At 44.1% G+C, this 15,453-nt stretch overlaps 1 protein-coding gene and 1 long non-coding RNA gene across 4 annotated transcripts in view; one reads left to right on the top strand and one right to left on the bottom strand.

The window, feature by feature from the left end:
• The window catches only part of UNC80 (unc-80 homolog, NALCN channel complex subunit), a 126,897-nt gene extending 111,570 nt beyond the window's left edge, over window positions 1-15,327 (top strand). For 2 of the 3 annotated variants that reach the window (XM_053982079.1, XM_053982080.1), the window contains 5 exons: window positions 1,606-1,662; window positions 8,696-8,777; window positions 9,704-9,815; window positions 10,925-11,112; window positions 12,119-15,327. In XM_053982079.1, the coding sequence (XP_053838054.1) occupies window positions 1,606-1,662; window positions 8,696-8,777; window positions 9,704-9,815; window positions 10,925-11,112; window positions 12,119-12,388 (709 nt within the window). In that variant the 3' untranslated portion in view covers window positions 12,389-15,327. The remainder of the gene's footprint in view (window positions 1-1,605; window positions 1,663-8,695; window positions 8,778-9,703; window positions 9,816-10,924; window positions 11,113-12,118) is intronic. The other variant, XM_053982081.1, reaches the window with a different exon arrangement.
• On the bottom strand, window positions 3,600-14,203 carry LOC128809800 (uncharacterized). Its single transcript, XR_008437849.1, has 3 exons — window positions 14,118-14,203; window positions 7,383-7,590; window positions 3,600-6,151 (listed from the first exon to the last, which is right to left on the bottom strand). It is a non-coding gene; the product is annotated as an uncharacterized LOC128809800 (long non-coding RNA).
• Window positions 15,328-15,453: the final 126 nt, after the last annotated feature.

Raw genomic sequence — 15,453 nt, 5'->3', positions numbered from 1 at the left:
TTTTTTGAGAAGCTGGGAAGGAGGGAGAGAGGCAGTTTGATTTACTTTGTTTTTTTTTCCATGTGTTCTTTGTCCTTCCTAGAACAGTATCTAGCTCATCACAGAAACTAAATGCTATGTTCAAAGATGGGATTTAATACTGTTTTTAACCTCAAATACTTGTTGATACAAATAACTTTGAATGCCTTATTCCTGGTTCACATGGAACGGTGAGAAAGAGCCTGTTGGGAAGTGTTCACCTTTAGAAGATGTGGAGAGAGGTTTTGCATTTAAACGTGATTTTTTTTTTCTAAATAAGCAATGTTTATTGTTTTATTTGTCCATGACATAGTTATCCAAGGATATCTGACAATAGATGTACTAATTTATGTTATTTCCTTTGAACCTTTAAAGAATATATTGTACATTATGTCTTTTGACCACCCCTGGAAGAATCAAACAACCTTGTTCCCTCCTCATCCTTGCTTGGAGTTAAAGAAATAATCTGGATAGATGAAGGAAAATTAACATTTGTGGTACCTACCAGCAGAGATAGGAGAAGTTACACAGATTTTATCTGTGAGTTTTCACAAAAGGATTTACAGGAACTCATTTGACTCTTGAACACAGTTGATTCAGTCCCTTTGTTCCTTGAAAAATTAATATGCAAGACTGCATTTTCCTCAATCTTTCACTACCATCTTCAATGCATAAACTTCATAAGAGTCACAGCTGACTGAGAGCAATGTTTGCTTTGTGCTATCCGAAATCACGGTGATGCTGAGAAAAAAAAAACACTTTAATATTAACACAGAGCTTCTCTACTTTTTAAACGTATGGTATAGCAGGAGAATCACTTTTCATCTGGGTAGGGGAAGGACCAGCTCAGCAAGCATAATCATACTCCTCAACATCATGCCCTTTGAGTTATGGATGGTCTCTGGGCTTTCAGACTGCCTCACAAATGTAAGCTAATTAATGCTAAGTAATATTATTACTGCTTTCCTGCTGGTAACCCAGCAGACTACTTCCCTTTCTTCTTTCTTTCTTTCTTTCATGTTTTTCCTATGGCCTGAGCAGGCTGCTCCTGCCTGATGGCTGCATTGCAGAGCTGTTTATTTACAGTTTCATTGCACTATGAGACCTTGTTTCCCAGATGCTTATCCTTAGAGTTGCACCAGAAGTAAAGTGGTCTGTAGCTCATGGGAGATAGATCAGCCCTCCCTCCAGGAAGAAGTGGCTCATGGCGAAGGAAAAAAGCTTTCTATGAAGCTGACAGTAAACAGAAATGAAATAAATAAAAATGCTGCAGGAAAATAGCTTTGAAAACAGTTCCCTGACTTATTTCTTTTAGAAACACATCCTGTTGAACTTCTCAGCTCCCCAAATCTCAGCAGAGGCTTCATGCAGTGTGAACTCTCTCTAAAGACAGCTCCTGTTATCAGATGTTCTTTCAGCTCCTCTGAATCATATATGTGCCGTTGAGCGTGTGAGACCAATTAATGTTACCGTCCTTTTTTTACCTTTTTTATTCCGTTGATATTTTTTTCCCTTGAAAACAGAGACAAGCGCATGCTTTTTGCATTTTCTTTCCCTAAATTCTTAATCTCCCTGCCCCTCCTGCAGTGAACCTAATGTCCTCGATGACTCCCCGAGCCTGGCCACTGAGGGCAGCCTCTCTAGGTACAGTGTGAACACTACCTGTCTGTCAGTGTGTGTGCTGGGAAACGAGCTGTTTCCAACCTTCTGTCTCTTCCCCTCACCTTTTGTCACTCTCTCCATCTCTGTCTCTTGTGGCTCATCAATATTCAGGCCTGCAAGTCAAAGGTGTAGCAACCCACCTTCAGTTTTCAGCTTTGATTGCCAATAACTTTGAGAAGGCTAAAGAGAAGGGGAAAGAAAAAGCTGTAGTGAAAGAAGCAGCAGGCTGGCCTTGGGGTTTTCCCCTTGTTTAACAATTGCTTGAAAAATGATCCATGAGGCATTAGCTGTATCCTGTTATAAGCATTAGTCTGATGGCTTATGTAAAATGGAGACATCTGTTTTTTCATTCATCTCACAATGCTGTCACCACAAAAGACTTAATATCACTCTGAGTTTTTTACCATTCACTGATAAAACTAATTATGGTAAGTCCTGTGGAATATAGTGTTTTGTGGGTGCTTCACAGTAATTCTCATTAATTTTGCAAAGCATTTTCAATTCTCAAATGACACCTTAGAAATTGTGCAGATGGACACCATAAATACAAACCTAAAATGGCTCTGTTAGCAGTGGAGTTCAGGTCTAGCTGTTCCTCATTACCTATAGACAGGGGAGCAAACACAAACGGGTCAGGAGTGAACTTCAAAGGGAAGGCTGCACCTTTAACACCCAGATCCGTCATGTTAATCATTCTCCCTGCCCTGCTGCTGTGCTCCTGCCTCTCAACCCATCCTCTTGAGGCTGGAGAGCTGTTGTTAGTCCCAAGAGCATCTCTGTTTCCTCCCAGGAAAACACGGCCCCATACATTGGCAACACGGAGGGTAACTTGCTATTTCATTCCTGCACCAGTGGAAGCTGTGGATAAGTTGAGAGGCGTTTGTGTGAATGGTTTCTGCTCCATTAGCTTGGGTTTTCATGTTAGTAGTTGCTTTTTGGGACGGGGACAGGCTGCTGTGTCTGCTTGTTCACTCTCCTGAGCTGACAAAAGGAGAGTTTATCATCAGTGCTGTCACCGAGCTCATTCCATACAACATGGTGTCCTTTGTGTGTGTGAACCCTGCTCTGGCAGACTGGTCTATGATGGGTTAGGAAAAGACAGCAGCTTCTTGGCAGGGGCAGGAGTAATGTTACCTGTTCTTTTGACAAAGTGAGATGGACTGCATGGTCTGAGCTAAAGAGGTGAAGAGAAATCATTCAGTCAAAGAACTTGCATGTTGTCCCTTTAGCAGCACTAAAAACTCAATACAGTTTTTTAAGAGGATAAAGGGGAAGGTCTGTATCTGAGCTAAGGCAAATAATGACCTGATACTTGGTTACATCAGTGTTGGTGTTTGAAATCTTGTTAAGTAAGGGGTAGCCACTCCTAATTACAATGGTGAGGCTAAGCACTATGAGACACCTAAGTCAATAAATGTGTTCAAACACAATAATTTATTCTGAACCCTGAAATGTAATCAGCTGTACAATGGGTTCCTATTAATTCTCTAGGGACCAGGACACTATCCTGCACCCTGCTCTATGGTACAGAGATCTCATAGAGCAAATGGGTGAGCAGATGCACTTGGGAGTCAGTTCTGCTGAGGTTTATTACCCTTTTCAAGGAGTGGGCATTAATGTCTTAAGAATGGGCACCAGGGCTGCAAAGCCTTAAGAAGGAATGAAGACGCTGCAAATATGTCTAAAAAGATTAGGTTAGATCTCTGTGAGGATGAAAAGATGTTTCAACTGCATTGCTAAATATGAAAATTGGATTCCTCCTCTAAAGGACAGCAGTAATAAAGCAGATGTTGCAGAAGCTTATTGTGCTATGGGGATTCTAGGGCAGAGTTAATTTGTTTTTACATTCAAGAACATTAGTTCTGAATAAAGCAGGCTTGAGTTTTTCTTATGTAACTTTGATTTTGGATGGTGCACACTGATAGCTTTTTAGGATCACCTTCTTAATTCACAAGCTGGTGTTTATTCATAACTGAGATAAAGAAATAAACAATATTTACTAAGGACTAGACCCTTGTGGAATGTAGGAGTCTTAAATAAATTAAACAAATTGTGACAAATGCAAAAATAATAATAAAGTCTGTTTCCCATTGTTCTATAGCAATTAGACACAGCCTTGAAGAAAAGCAGGGACGGCAGGAAGGGGAGAGCACTGAAGTGCTCAGTCAGCTTGGGGTACAGGGCTGAGGAGCATCTGAGAGAATAGGCTATTTTCCCAAATCAGAAAGGAAGAAGGTGAAGCCACTGTAATGGAAATCTGTTGCACAAACACATTTCTCTGTAATGTTTGTGCCTATCCTAGCTTGAAAAACCAGATTGTATCCACATTGCCAGGGCAATTGCAGCAGCAGATTTAATGCTAACTGGGCTGGGATGTATGTGAAAATACAATATATTTAACCCATTCTCCACTGCCTTTGTCCACCAACCCTCTCATTCATATGTCTAGGGACACAAAGTGTCTACCATGGTGGTGTGGCAAGCATGTACATCTCTTTAATAGACATTGAAGCTCGTTGCTTCCTTTGTTTTGTTTTGTTTGGTTGTTTTTGTTTTGTTGGTTTTTGTTTGGTTTTTTGTTGATTGGTTGGGGTTTTGTTTGTTTGTTTATTGCCTGCATGGTTAGTTTTTCTTGTAATTCCTGAGTATCACTTCTTTTACTTGCCAACCCAACAAAGTTTGTTTTGGCCCCCACTGTGTGACTGCACTGTCTGTCATTCCTTGTAGTGCTGGCAGCATGCATCCATAAACTTGGGTTGGATTGATCTTTGGCTCACCTCTGCCCTATATAATGGGAGTAACATTAGTGTGCAAATAAACCCCTGACAGAGATACTCAGAGAGTGACAGGGCATCTTTGTGTTGGGCTAGAAAAAAATCTTGTTTCTTATTCCCAAATAAATGTGGCTTATGTCCTTTGGAAAAACTGTTCTTGTAGATCAGATTGCCATGGGCGGGGGAAATATACTGTCAGCTGAAAAGGCACTTGATTTGGTGTTCCTTGGCTGGGTCCCACGGGCTGTCAGAAAAACAGTGTATTCCTGGTCAGGTCTGGTAAACAAAGAGAGACAGAAAAGGAGGGAGGGCAGGCTGCACAAAGCCAACCCTCTGCTGCTATGCTCCTTTTCACAGAATCAAGATGGGTAGATCTGTTCTTTGATGTGAAAAGAAACCCTCACAAATCCTCATGAAGAGAAAGCGTATAGCTGAAAATTCAGTCACCCGTCTGCAATTTGTGGTCTTTATCATTCTCTCTCGCTCTCTCTTTCCTTCTTCAAAATGTGGGGATAGAGAGCAAAAAGACAGCCACAGCAGGACTGTGTTGTGCACAGGCAGCTCTGCAAAACTCAACTGCTCTCAGGTCCACCATTTCCCTGCAATAGCTATCTGCAATTTTAGCTTGTAAGGTCATTCCAGATTATACCAATTTGTGTTATGATTCAGTACTGGAAGTGAATATCAACCAGGCCACTTAACTCATTTCACTTATGTTATAAGCCAGGCTGAAAATCCCAGACTCCAGCAGGAGGACACTAAATCCAGCTTTTTTTTGCTTGCCTATTGTTTGTCTTCTGTGCATGGGAATAGTTTTTATCTCATATATAGCCTCTGTGCCCTCACACAGTCCATGTTTACCTGTTTTCTAAGGACTTTTTCAAGTGTTTTCATATCACATGTGAAGTGGGTTTTTCAGCACTGTAAACTGTTTTGTACTGAATATAATTGCAGTCTTTCTGCTACAGACATGTCTCCTTCCTCACAGAACTAAGAGTTCCTTCATCAAAAATTGTAACAGTATTTTCAAGCTAGTCCAGTAGACATTTTTTGCAAGAAATTCTTTGTTGGAATATTAGGTTCTTTCTAGGGTTCCAACACTTCTCCAGCTAATTCCTACTTCACTCACATAGTGGTAACCACGGTAAAAACTTCTAGAAATGCAGAAGTTTTTATGTAATCCTAGAAACAGAAGATTAAGGAAGTTCATCAAGCAATTTTGAGTAGTCTAGATCACAAATATAAAGACTAATTTAAGTGCAGTATCTTTGTTTTAATAAGGAATGATGTGATGCTTTTGGACTTACCAGTCATATGTGCTGCAGTCACTGTCTGAGTCAAGAACACACCTCTGCTAATAGGAGGTAACTCTAAGGGCTCTGCTTATCCCTAGGCAGGTGTTTGTGTGGTGTTTAGGATGCTTGGTATGTAAAGCAAAAATGCTATGGAAAAGCTGGGATATATGTTCCAGGAACTGGTGAGTTCATTTGGAAGACCTGTCTAAGGAAGAAAAGAACTCAAATATATCTTGGTTTTTTTTGGCTTTGAGCTTGCTGAAGCTTTTCCTCTTTTTCCAAGGCAGTGCAGCTGTGGTGAGATTGCTGAGGGCATGCCCAGGATTATTAGTCTGTCAATCAAAAGATAAACAGCTTCAAGGTCCCAAGATGTCTCTCTCCTTGAAGTTGCCACTGCCTCCCCTGTAGAAGTGATAGAAACATATGGATATGGTTCATTGCAAAGCCTGGCTTTAGTTTAAATGAAAGGAAGGAAGGAATAAGGCTTTCAGATCAGGTAACAAGACTTTGCCCCCATCTTGGTTTGAAAGACAGGTGTCTGCCAAGGGAAGCAGGAGCTTCCCTTGGTATGGAAAATATGACCCACTTCCCTCCAACTTATTATAACTTTGACGTTAAGGGGCTTTCAGGCAGAGCTGTGAAAAAGGAGCAGCAGTTCTTTACTAACACACACACACATATCTATGTGTAAGGAGGCAAACAGCCCCAGGCAGGGCCCAGGCCAGGCCCAGCCGCTCTCGGCTGCCGGCGCTTTCCCCTTCGCTGCAGTTCCCGTCACGGCCGCCGGGGGCGCTGCTGGCTCCCGGCCGGGCAGGGCGGGTGCGGCGATTCCCCCGCGCCTGCAGGGGGCGCTGTGCTGCCTCCCCGCGCCTGCAGGGGGCGCTGTGGCGCCGCTGTCCCTCAGCGGCAATGGCGGAGGGGCTGAAAGGGGAAGAGGGGCTGCAGCAGGAGCCTCGGAGCAGCGGCTGGAACGGCAGGGCAGGCTCGCCCAGGGTGGCAAACAGGAGGCAGCAGAAACTCCGCAGCTGCAGCAGCAGCCACGGGGTGTCCCGGCAGGCAGGGAGCATGGGTTAGAGTGCAGCGAAAAAAGCCCGAGGCAGCGGCAGCCAGGCTCCTCCGCAGTAGCCGGGGAAGACGCACCCTCCATGAAGGAAGAGAGGGTTGGAGTCCCTGTGTTTTCCCCACCCGAACAGATGGCAAGGGTCCTTTCCAGCGAGGCAGGGTGCCAATAAGGTCCCAGTTCAATGGTGGCTCTCATGAGCAAACGCTCAGCTGAGGTAGGACAAAACAGGGTAGGGCTGGGCCCTGGCAGCAGCAGTGAATTCCCTCCCCAAGCAGCAGCTCCACTGTCTTCGTCCGAAACCCAGAGAGCCAGGAGCTGTGCCAGCCCCTTTTCCCCAGCCCAATTCTTGTGGTATCTCTGCCCCTCCAAGAGAAAACCCTCATTTAAGAGAGTGGGGAGCTGCACCCTTCCCATGGAAACTTCTCTTGTCTCGCCTAAGCATCAGTCGTTATGGTGTGTCAGCAACAGATGGGACAAAATTCCATGAAAGAAAGAAACAAAAGGCAAAATCCTAAACCCCAACAGCCCCAAAGCAGAGCAGGAAACCCTGCATGTTCTGTTCTGCCAAACCTTGTAAGGACAATCGGTAAATTCTGCCAAAGTGAAGAATGAGCTGCTCAGAAGGCAAAGCTTTTTAAGCCTCTCCACAGCCGTCCTCCATGTCTTGTCTGACCATGTACCTAGGTTTGTCTTCTTCCTCCACCGCTGCGTGGTCAGATGATTAGCCTTCATTCTCTTGGTGGTACTGACAAACTCCAGGGAGGTCCAAGGGAAGCATCTAGAGAAAAGAATGTTGTTTTCCTTTAGATTAATGCATGCCAAAGACAAAATTTATTGCAATACTGAATCTTGAACACTGTGTATACCAGCTATAGCTGGAAGTTGCTTAAATAGGACCTGTTGCTCAGTGGATTCCAGTCTGGCTTAAAAAAAGCAGCTGCCTGAGTTTAAAGAAGTCTGTCTTAACTGTTAGTGACTATTGTAGTCATAAGTCTCTCAGCTAAAGTGTTTTGTGACTGCTAAATGTCCAGCGTTTGGAGGAATACAGTGCTTTGATAAAAATGAGGGGAGGCTGGTATCTTTATATTAGGTAGGTTGAATGGTCAGTTGAATGGTAGTATGAGATGGTGCATAGCAGAGTATGTTTTATTGCTAAAGTTTCTTCTACTGCAGGTTTTCAGATATTTTGTGCCAGTATATTAAAAACCAAAAAGCTCTGTCTGTCTGTCTATCTATCTAATTTTTGTTTACTTGTCTCTTTTGTTTGTTAGTCACAAAAAGACTTGAGGCTGCAAGTGTTGAGTGTGGGGCCTTGCTCACATAACTCATGCATCCATTATGTGAATGGATCCTTTGTCACTTTGCGTTTGTTTTTTGTTTGTTGACTTAAATTGAAATTAAAACAAGATGACAAAATTGTGATGAGGCCATGGAGTCTTATTTGGGAAGAAAAAAAATAGCTTTTACAACTTTGTCCTTGAATAAAGGAAAAGCAAACAAGGCTTTTGAGCTAGGAAGCTGACGTTCCTGCCTTCACTGATGTGGCAAAGGATGCAGAGAAGTGAGTGCTGCTCAGTGGGATGCATCAATCAATGACTGAAAACTGAAATCTGCAGTTATTTATATTTGGATGCTACCTGTGCGTGGCCAAGTCCTGAATACCATGACTCCACCTCCCACCCTTTCCTAAGCCCTGGAAGCCACAACCCAATAGACATGTCCCCTCCCATCCTTCAAAGATAGTGCTGCTCTTTGAAGTGACTGTGCCATTAGTGGTTGGTCGATCTCTTGTTTATTTATTTACTTTAGTCCCAGTTGCCAGGACACCTACTAGTTATGCAGCGTGCTTCTGTACTTGGCCTAATGCTGTCAACATCTCACAGGGTGGCAAGTGTGCAGAGCGAGCCAGGACAGCAGAACCTCCTCCTGCAGCAGCCCCTGGGGCGGAAGAGAGGCCTACGGCAGGTGAGGACACAGGCAGTAATGAACAAACCTTCTCTCCTGCTGTGTGATTTGGTTTGGCTTTTCTTGCATGGGGCTGTGTGGACATTGACGTGTGGATGTGATGTGTCCCTTCTACCTAATTTTTGCTATACTAGGGCAGTCCCTTGACTTAGCAGGAACCATAGCACAAATTGTAGGTGTGAAGCCAGGCAAATCCCTCAGAGAGGAGCTGCCCTTCATTTTCAATTCCTCAGTCCTGTCCTCTATAGTAAAATGCAGCGAACCCCGGCTCAGGGAAGAAATGATGATGTCTGGCTCCAGATCAGAAGGCTGAAGGATAGCTTTATTAAAACTATACTATATTTCATTAATATACTATTCAAAGAGATACTATACTATTCTACATACTTCTTGCTTACCTATCTAACTACCAACTCGTGACTCTCTGCTGAGAGTCCAAGCCACAGCTGGATCCCATTGGTCACTGAACCCAAACAACCTTCACCAGAATCCACCCCAGCAATCACTGCAGGTAAACAATCTCCATACCACATTCCACATGGGGAAAGCAAAGGAGCAGAGATAAAGACTGTTTTCTCTTCTTCTCTCTGTGCTTCTCAAAGAAATCCTGAAAGACAGAATTATGTCTCTCTGTCCAGAGAATGTGAATGTCACAGTCCTCTGCAGGCTTTTTTCTTATTACTATTATTAAATGATGGTCACACAACCTGTCCTGCATTACATTCAGTGTTGAAACTGAAAAGGCACAAAGCCCAGAAGTTCATGTGAAGGAAATGTGTGAGCCATGGAAACCTTAAAACACATATCTGCTAAAAGTAGAGTGAGGGGACATCAGAGGTACAGACAGCGATGATGTGTTCTCCTTTCAGAGAAGAAGCTGTGCAATATGTGACCATACATCAGCCTAACTCTGTTCCAATGTTTAGCTTCGACGACCGCTGCTGTCACGTCAGAAGACTCAAACCGAGCCTCGGAGCCGTCACGGAGCTCGACTTTCAACCACGAGACGGAGCATCCAGCCAAAGCCAAAACCCTGTGGTAGGGCACTGCTGCATTTCCAGAGCCAGCATTCCACACTGGAAAGTAGAAAATGCTGTGGCTTTAGCTTGAAGGAATAGTAGGTTGTTACTAGCTTATATTAAAGTGAAGTCCCAGCAGCTTTATACTTTTTCCTAGTGAACAGATATCCTGTCAGAAATCCACCCCCCCAAAACACTCTGATGGTTTCTCCAGAGGTTTTCAAGGTCAAACAGGACATGGACAACGAATGATCTTGTTTCCAAGAGTTATGGAGAATTTAGGGGATGGGTTTCCTCTAGTCAGGATGCCTTATCCAAAACCTCCCAATGTGCAAGTTTGGAAGATGCCATCATAAGCTTAGCAGTACAGAGCTCTAAGGACTGCATATGGAAATGAATGTAGGACAGTTTCAGTCTGTGCTGTATGTTTCCAGGAGTCAGCACTGCCAAGCTGAGCAGGTGGTTGTATTCTGTACCATCTGAAGTGAGCAGTGAGCTTTGGAGGAAACATCTCCAATAGCAAAGGTTACTTGTGAACTTGCTGCGTTTCAGCAGGAGTGTGCTGGGGCAACACCACTGCTGGAGATGTTTGAAACACAAAAGTTAACAAAAAATAATTAAAAGCAGGAATGGGAATATCAGTTTTACTGTTAAGTTTTTAGTCTAGCTGTCTTTACTCAGTGCTCTTCTGTTATTCCTGGCTAGTGGACTTAGTCTGCAGGAATGAGGGGTTATCTGTTGCACTTTTTTCCTTAGATTTTCAGCAAAACCTTGGGCAATTCTCCTATCTTTTTCTATGCCAGTTTTTCTTTTATATATGAGGGAATTCAACTCAGTGTATTCTTCTGGAATGGAAAGATGTTATGGGTGGTATTTTTCTCACCAAGCCATGACAAGCATAGGTGTGCTGGTTAGACTTCAGGAGATCCCAGAGTCTTGCTGTGGCTGTAATAGAAACCCAGAGTAAAAGACTTTCAGATTAGATGCTGATAAGACAGCTTATATAAAGATGGAAGGAACCACAAATCCTGTCTTAGTTGTAAAACCTCCAGGGATTCTCTCTCTTCTTTTCTTGTGTATTTCTTCCCAAATTGTAACCCTGAGTTTTCTGGGCTTTGTACCCTTCAGCGGAGCAGAAGCGGTCGGTGACGTTCACTGAAGCCCAGCCCGAGGCACCCCCGGCCTGCGCCGTGGACCCACCGCAGCAGCCGGGCTGCAGCCACAGCAGCCCCCAGGCCACCGGCCAGCAGGAGCCCCTGGGCAAACCTGTGCTGACTTCCTCTCCTGCCATCGTTGTGGCTGACCTTCACAGCCAGGTAATGTGACTGCTGGGTTTGTAGCCTGTGTCCCTCCACTGCTCGGTCCCAGGCACGGGGAAGCGCCGGATGCCTTACAGCACTGTGATGAAAGCTGGCAGGAGGGTAAAGACAGCAAACTCTCCTGTGTGGCTGTTCTTTAGGCTGTTTGCTGTCAAGCCCCCTGCTTCTGTAAAGCCATTCCTTTCCAGGTCAATGCAACAATTCTTAATTTGAAAATATATTTTCTGCATCTTCCCTTTCGGTCTTCCCATCATACAGTGTCCTTCTGGACCCAATCACCAAGGCAAGCTGTCCTCAACAGGTTTTCACAGGCAATCCATCAAAGCCTCAGGACTGTTTAAGCACCACATTGCAAAAGAAATTGCTTGTCCAACATAATTCTGTGTTGGCCCCCACTGAGAATGGTGCAGGGACAATTCCAGTCATCCCTTCAACACATCAGTGACACTGAGATAACTTTTATACACCCAGGTATCCAGTGTCTTTTGAGGTTATGTCCTTTGCCATGCACAAATGAATGCTCTCTGTCTTCGGAATCATAGAATGAATCACAGAATGGTTTGGACTCATTCCACCACCTTCCACGAGCCCAGGTTGCTCCAAGCCCGTCCAGCCTGGCCTTGAACATTTCCAGGGATGGGGCAGTCACAGCTTCTCTGGGAAACCTTTTCCAGTGCCTCACTATCCTCAGTATAAATGATTTTTTCCTAATATTGAATGTAAACCTACTCTCCATTTGAAGCCATATGCTAAAAAAGATTAAATGTGGGAGTGTTAATGACTCAAATCAGATTAACTTTCTGATCTTTGATGTAAATTTGATTCATCAGCAAAAATATATTGTTAGGTATAATTTTAAGGGATTTATAATCTACAAGTGCTTAGTTCTTTATGGTAAAATGTATATCTGAATGAGAAAATACTTTATAGACCTTCCTTTCCTTTTTTCCCCCTCTCCCTCCTGCTTTCTCTGAGCCTGACCACCAGCTGTCCTCAACTGCAGAGCGAGGCACTCTCTGCTGAGGAGGAGAAGGAAAAAGAGGAGGGCTTGGAATCCCGGCCAACGACAGCCCAGAGCACCCCTCCTACCCAGCTCTCTGACACTGAGGACTACACTGGCCTGGAGACCACCAGCTTGCTGCAGCATGGGGACACTGTCCTGCACATCAGTGAGGACAATGGCATGGAGAATCCTCTGCTGGCCACTCATTTCAGCTTTGCACATGTGGAGCTTGGGGAGACAGATGTTGATCTAGATGAATCTCATGTTTAACTCTTGGGGAAGTACAGTAGTGGGAGGAGGAAGGAAGTGTTTACCTTTCCTTAGAGTTCCCTGCTAAATAGTAACTAATTAAAGCAAGAGCACTTTATTATCCAAAAGCAGGAAATAGCTATCAGCCAGTTGCTATAGACTGGCAAATTTCTGTTTGTGAGATCTCTTTTCAGTTCAGGGCAGGACCACAGGAACCAAGAACTGGTACAGAATTCTCAGGATAGGGGTGTGTAGGCAAACGTGGTCCATAGAGCCCTGATCTGGCAGCCGTGTACTGTGATCAGCAGCCTCACTGGGTAATGGGCTGCTGGACTGTGTGAGACAGAGAAGTCTCTTCTGAGACTGTGCCTGAGATTTATTTTTGTAGTGTTTTTGAGAGGAGGGCTACACAGCAGCTGAACCCAAGGCTCTTACACTTTGAAAACAGTGAAAACACTGACAGAAAGTACCAATCTAAAGCTTGATTTTCTCAAGCCTGGGACCATTGTTTCTAACTTGCAGAGCAACAATAAGCACCATAAAGCAATTAGACTTTTCTTTTCTTTTTTTTTGGCACTGCAGACTTAAGTTGAGTTTACTTTTATCTGTTAGTTCCATTCCACTCTGTAAAATATTGCCCTTGTGCTACAAAAATATTTGCTCTGTAAAACTAAATACAGTATATAGCGTAAGCAGGAATGCATGTGCTGTCCACAGACACAGATGGGCAGGGGCTGAGTGGTCTGCAGGTGGTATAAATAACCCACACTGTCCTGCTTTAATGTACTGAGCTATTCATCTCCAGAGTTTAAAAAAATACTCCAAGAAACTGCATCTGGAATGCGTGGACCTTCTGGTCCCAAGCAACTGCTCCCCTGATGCTGTTGGATATACGTAGAGGGATTTAAAGTAAATATTTATATATGGTATTTTCATGTTACTATATATATATATAAATATATATGTACATTGTAAACAAAAGATGGATATTGCAGGGCAGAAACTTGATGAAAGAATCTATTTTTGGCATGCTGAGATTGTATTTTAAAAGGTTCCATTTTATGTATGTAATGTTCATGGCTGCAAGTATTAGATGAATGTATGTAACATTTATAGAAGGTGGAGATCCCTGGGGGGATCAGCTGAAGTCACAGCTGAGTTAAAGGGTTTTTCTGCAGCATCATGGAATTACACTGAAATGTGAATTTAGCCATTAGCTGCTGACAGGCAAACTGCAAAATAGCTGTGAAGCAAACCATGAAATCATCAGCAATGCCCAAAGACACCCTTGGGAATCATACACTGCCGGTTTTGGCTCATGTTAGACTAACTGGAGTTTATAATCATGCCATTGCTGTGCAGAGGAAGATGTTTTGGATCATCCTGAGAGTATCCAAAATGTGCTCATTACCATTTTGGCTCCTGAGGGCTTGCAGTTTTGACACACACATCATAAAGCAGCCTTACTAAGGAGGGAAATGGTATCCTTCTAGCCATCTCCAAAGAAAGGACTTGCAGCTCTCCTCACAGGCTCTGCAGTAGCTGTTGCAGTGCTACCCTGCAGACGGCTGCCTTGCTGCTGTAGTGCAGCCCACAGGTTTTCCTGGGGCTAAGACCATTAAGCACACACCTGGCAGCAGGTTTCAGCCTGTGAAGCCCACGGAGCCTTAGGCTGCGCTGCCTGGCATTTGCCAAATGCTCACATTTGACAGGAGCTGTGCACACCAGTCTGGGCAGGGAACTCACTCACATTAAACCTCTGAAGAGAGCAAAAGCCATTTTTGTCCCAGGTGCTGAGCATGCTCTGCTACCACTCCGTTGGTGAGAGAAGGAGAATCTCAGCATGTCTTGAGAACAGCAGGGCTGAAAAAACAACTATTTTTATAGTGCACCACCTCTATCTCCCACATATATGGGGCTATATAAGGTACAGGTGGTGCTCTAATGCAGTTCTTGGCCTTGTAAGAGAGGTGACAGTGTCCCGACGGATGTCCTGGATAACGAAGTTTCCTCTGCTGATCAAAACATGCTGTACTGCTTTTATCTCCTTAGTGCACTGGAGCCTGTGCCAGCTACCTGTAGGATGCTGCTTTAGATTAGCTCCTAGCTCAGAGGTCACTCCAAGAATTGCTAAATTCCAGATGTTAAGTTTTATTATTAACACTGACGCACAAATGAGAAAAAAACCCCACAGCTTCGCTTTCAAGTCCCAAGGTAGGCTTGGTCACTGGCAGTCTGGGGGGAGGAAAGCTTCAGACAGGAGCCGAGTAAACGGCTGGGACACAACACATACAGAATTCATGGTGCACTTTATGGAGTGACCTTTTCTGCAGAAAATGAGGAAGCATCTTCCTTAATGAAAAGTAGAGGCCTTCCCACAGTACTCTTCTCTAGAGATGACAAAATAACTGTGATTTACTTCATTTAATTCCGTGTATATAACGTTCAAGTCTCAAGTTTCCACTGTCACAGGTGAATCCATGGTAGTAAGCCATAGCAAGGACTAAAATGCCTCTTTTTAATGTCTACCCTACTAGAAATCAATGCAACTTCTAAATGATGTAATCTGCAATTTAGTTTTATCCAGGTGGCTGGGCAGCTGGCTTTGCTTTTGTGGGATGATTGCTCAGAGATGGCACAGACAGGCCAGCCCATCAGCCTGACTTCCCGTGCGTTTTACTGTCGTATCAGTTGCATTTAATGCCGTCTTGATGAGTGGCATACAAAGTACTTTAGGTGGTTCGTGCTTTCCTCCAGTATCTCTGTACCAGAACCGGTGTTATTTCTGCTGTGAAGACATACGATGCTGCTTTACATAGTGTTAGACGCCTTAAGCGCATGTCGTGTTCAGCAGTGTCCGGCTGTGCCTGTCTTGTCCGCGTATCAGTCGGTCCCGTCGCCTCAGCATTTTATGCAAACGTTGTCCCGAGGATTAAATACAAAGGAACGACGGCAAAGGACAGAGTTCTGTGTTTGAGCGTCTTGCGTAACACGGTCGGTGTCTGGCGCTCTGAAGGGTTTCCATACGCGGTTTTGTTCCGGGATACCCACAGCGCTTGTTAATGTTTACCCCTCTGCTCCCAGGC

Source organism: Vidua macroura, chromosome 7, assembly GCF_024509145.1.
Source record: "Vidua macroura isolate BioBank_ID:100142 chromosome 7, ASM2450914v1, whole genome shotgun sequence".
In the NCBI taxonomy this organism is placed as follows: Eukaryota; Metazoa; Chordata; class Aves; order Passeriformes; family Viduidae; genus Vidua; species Vidua macroura.
The sequence above is the reverse complement of the archived record's forward strand: the minus strand, read 5'-3'. Positions and strand labels throughout refer to the sequence as shown.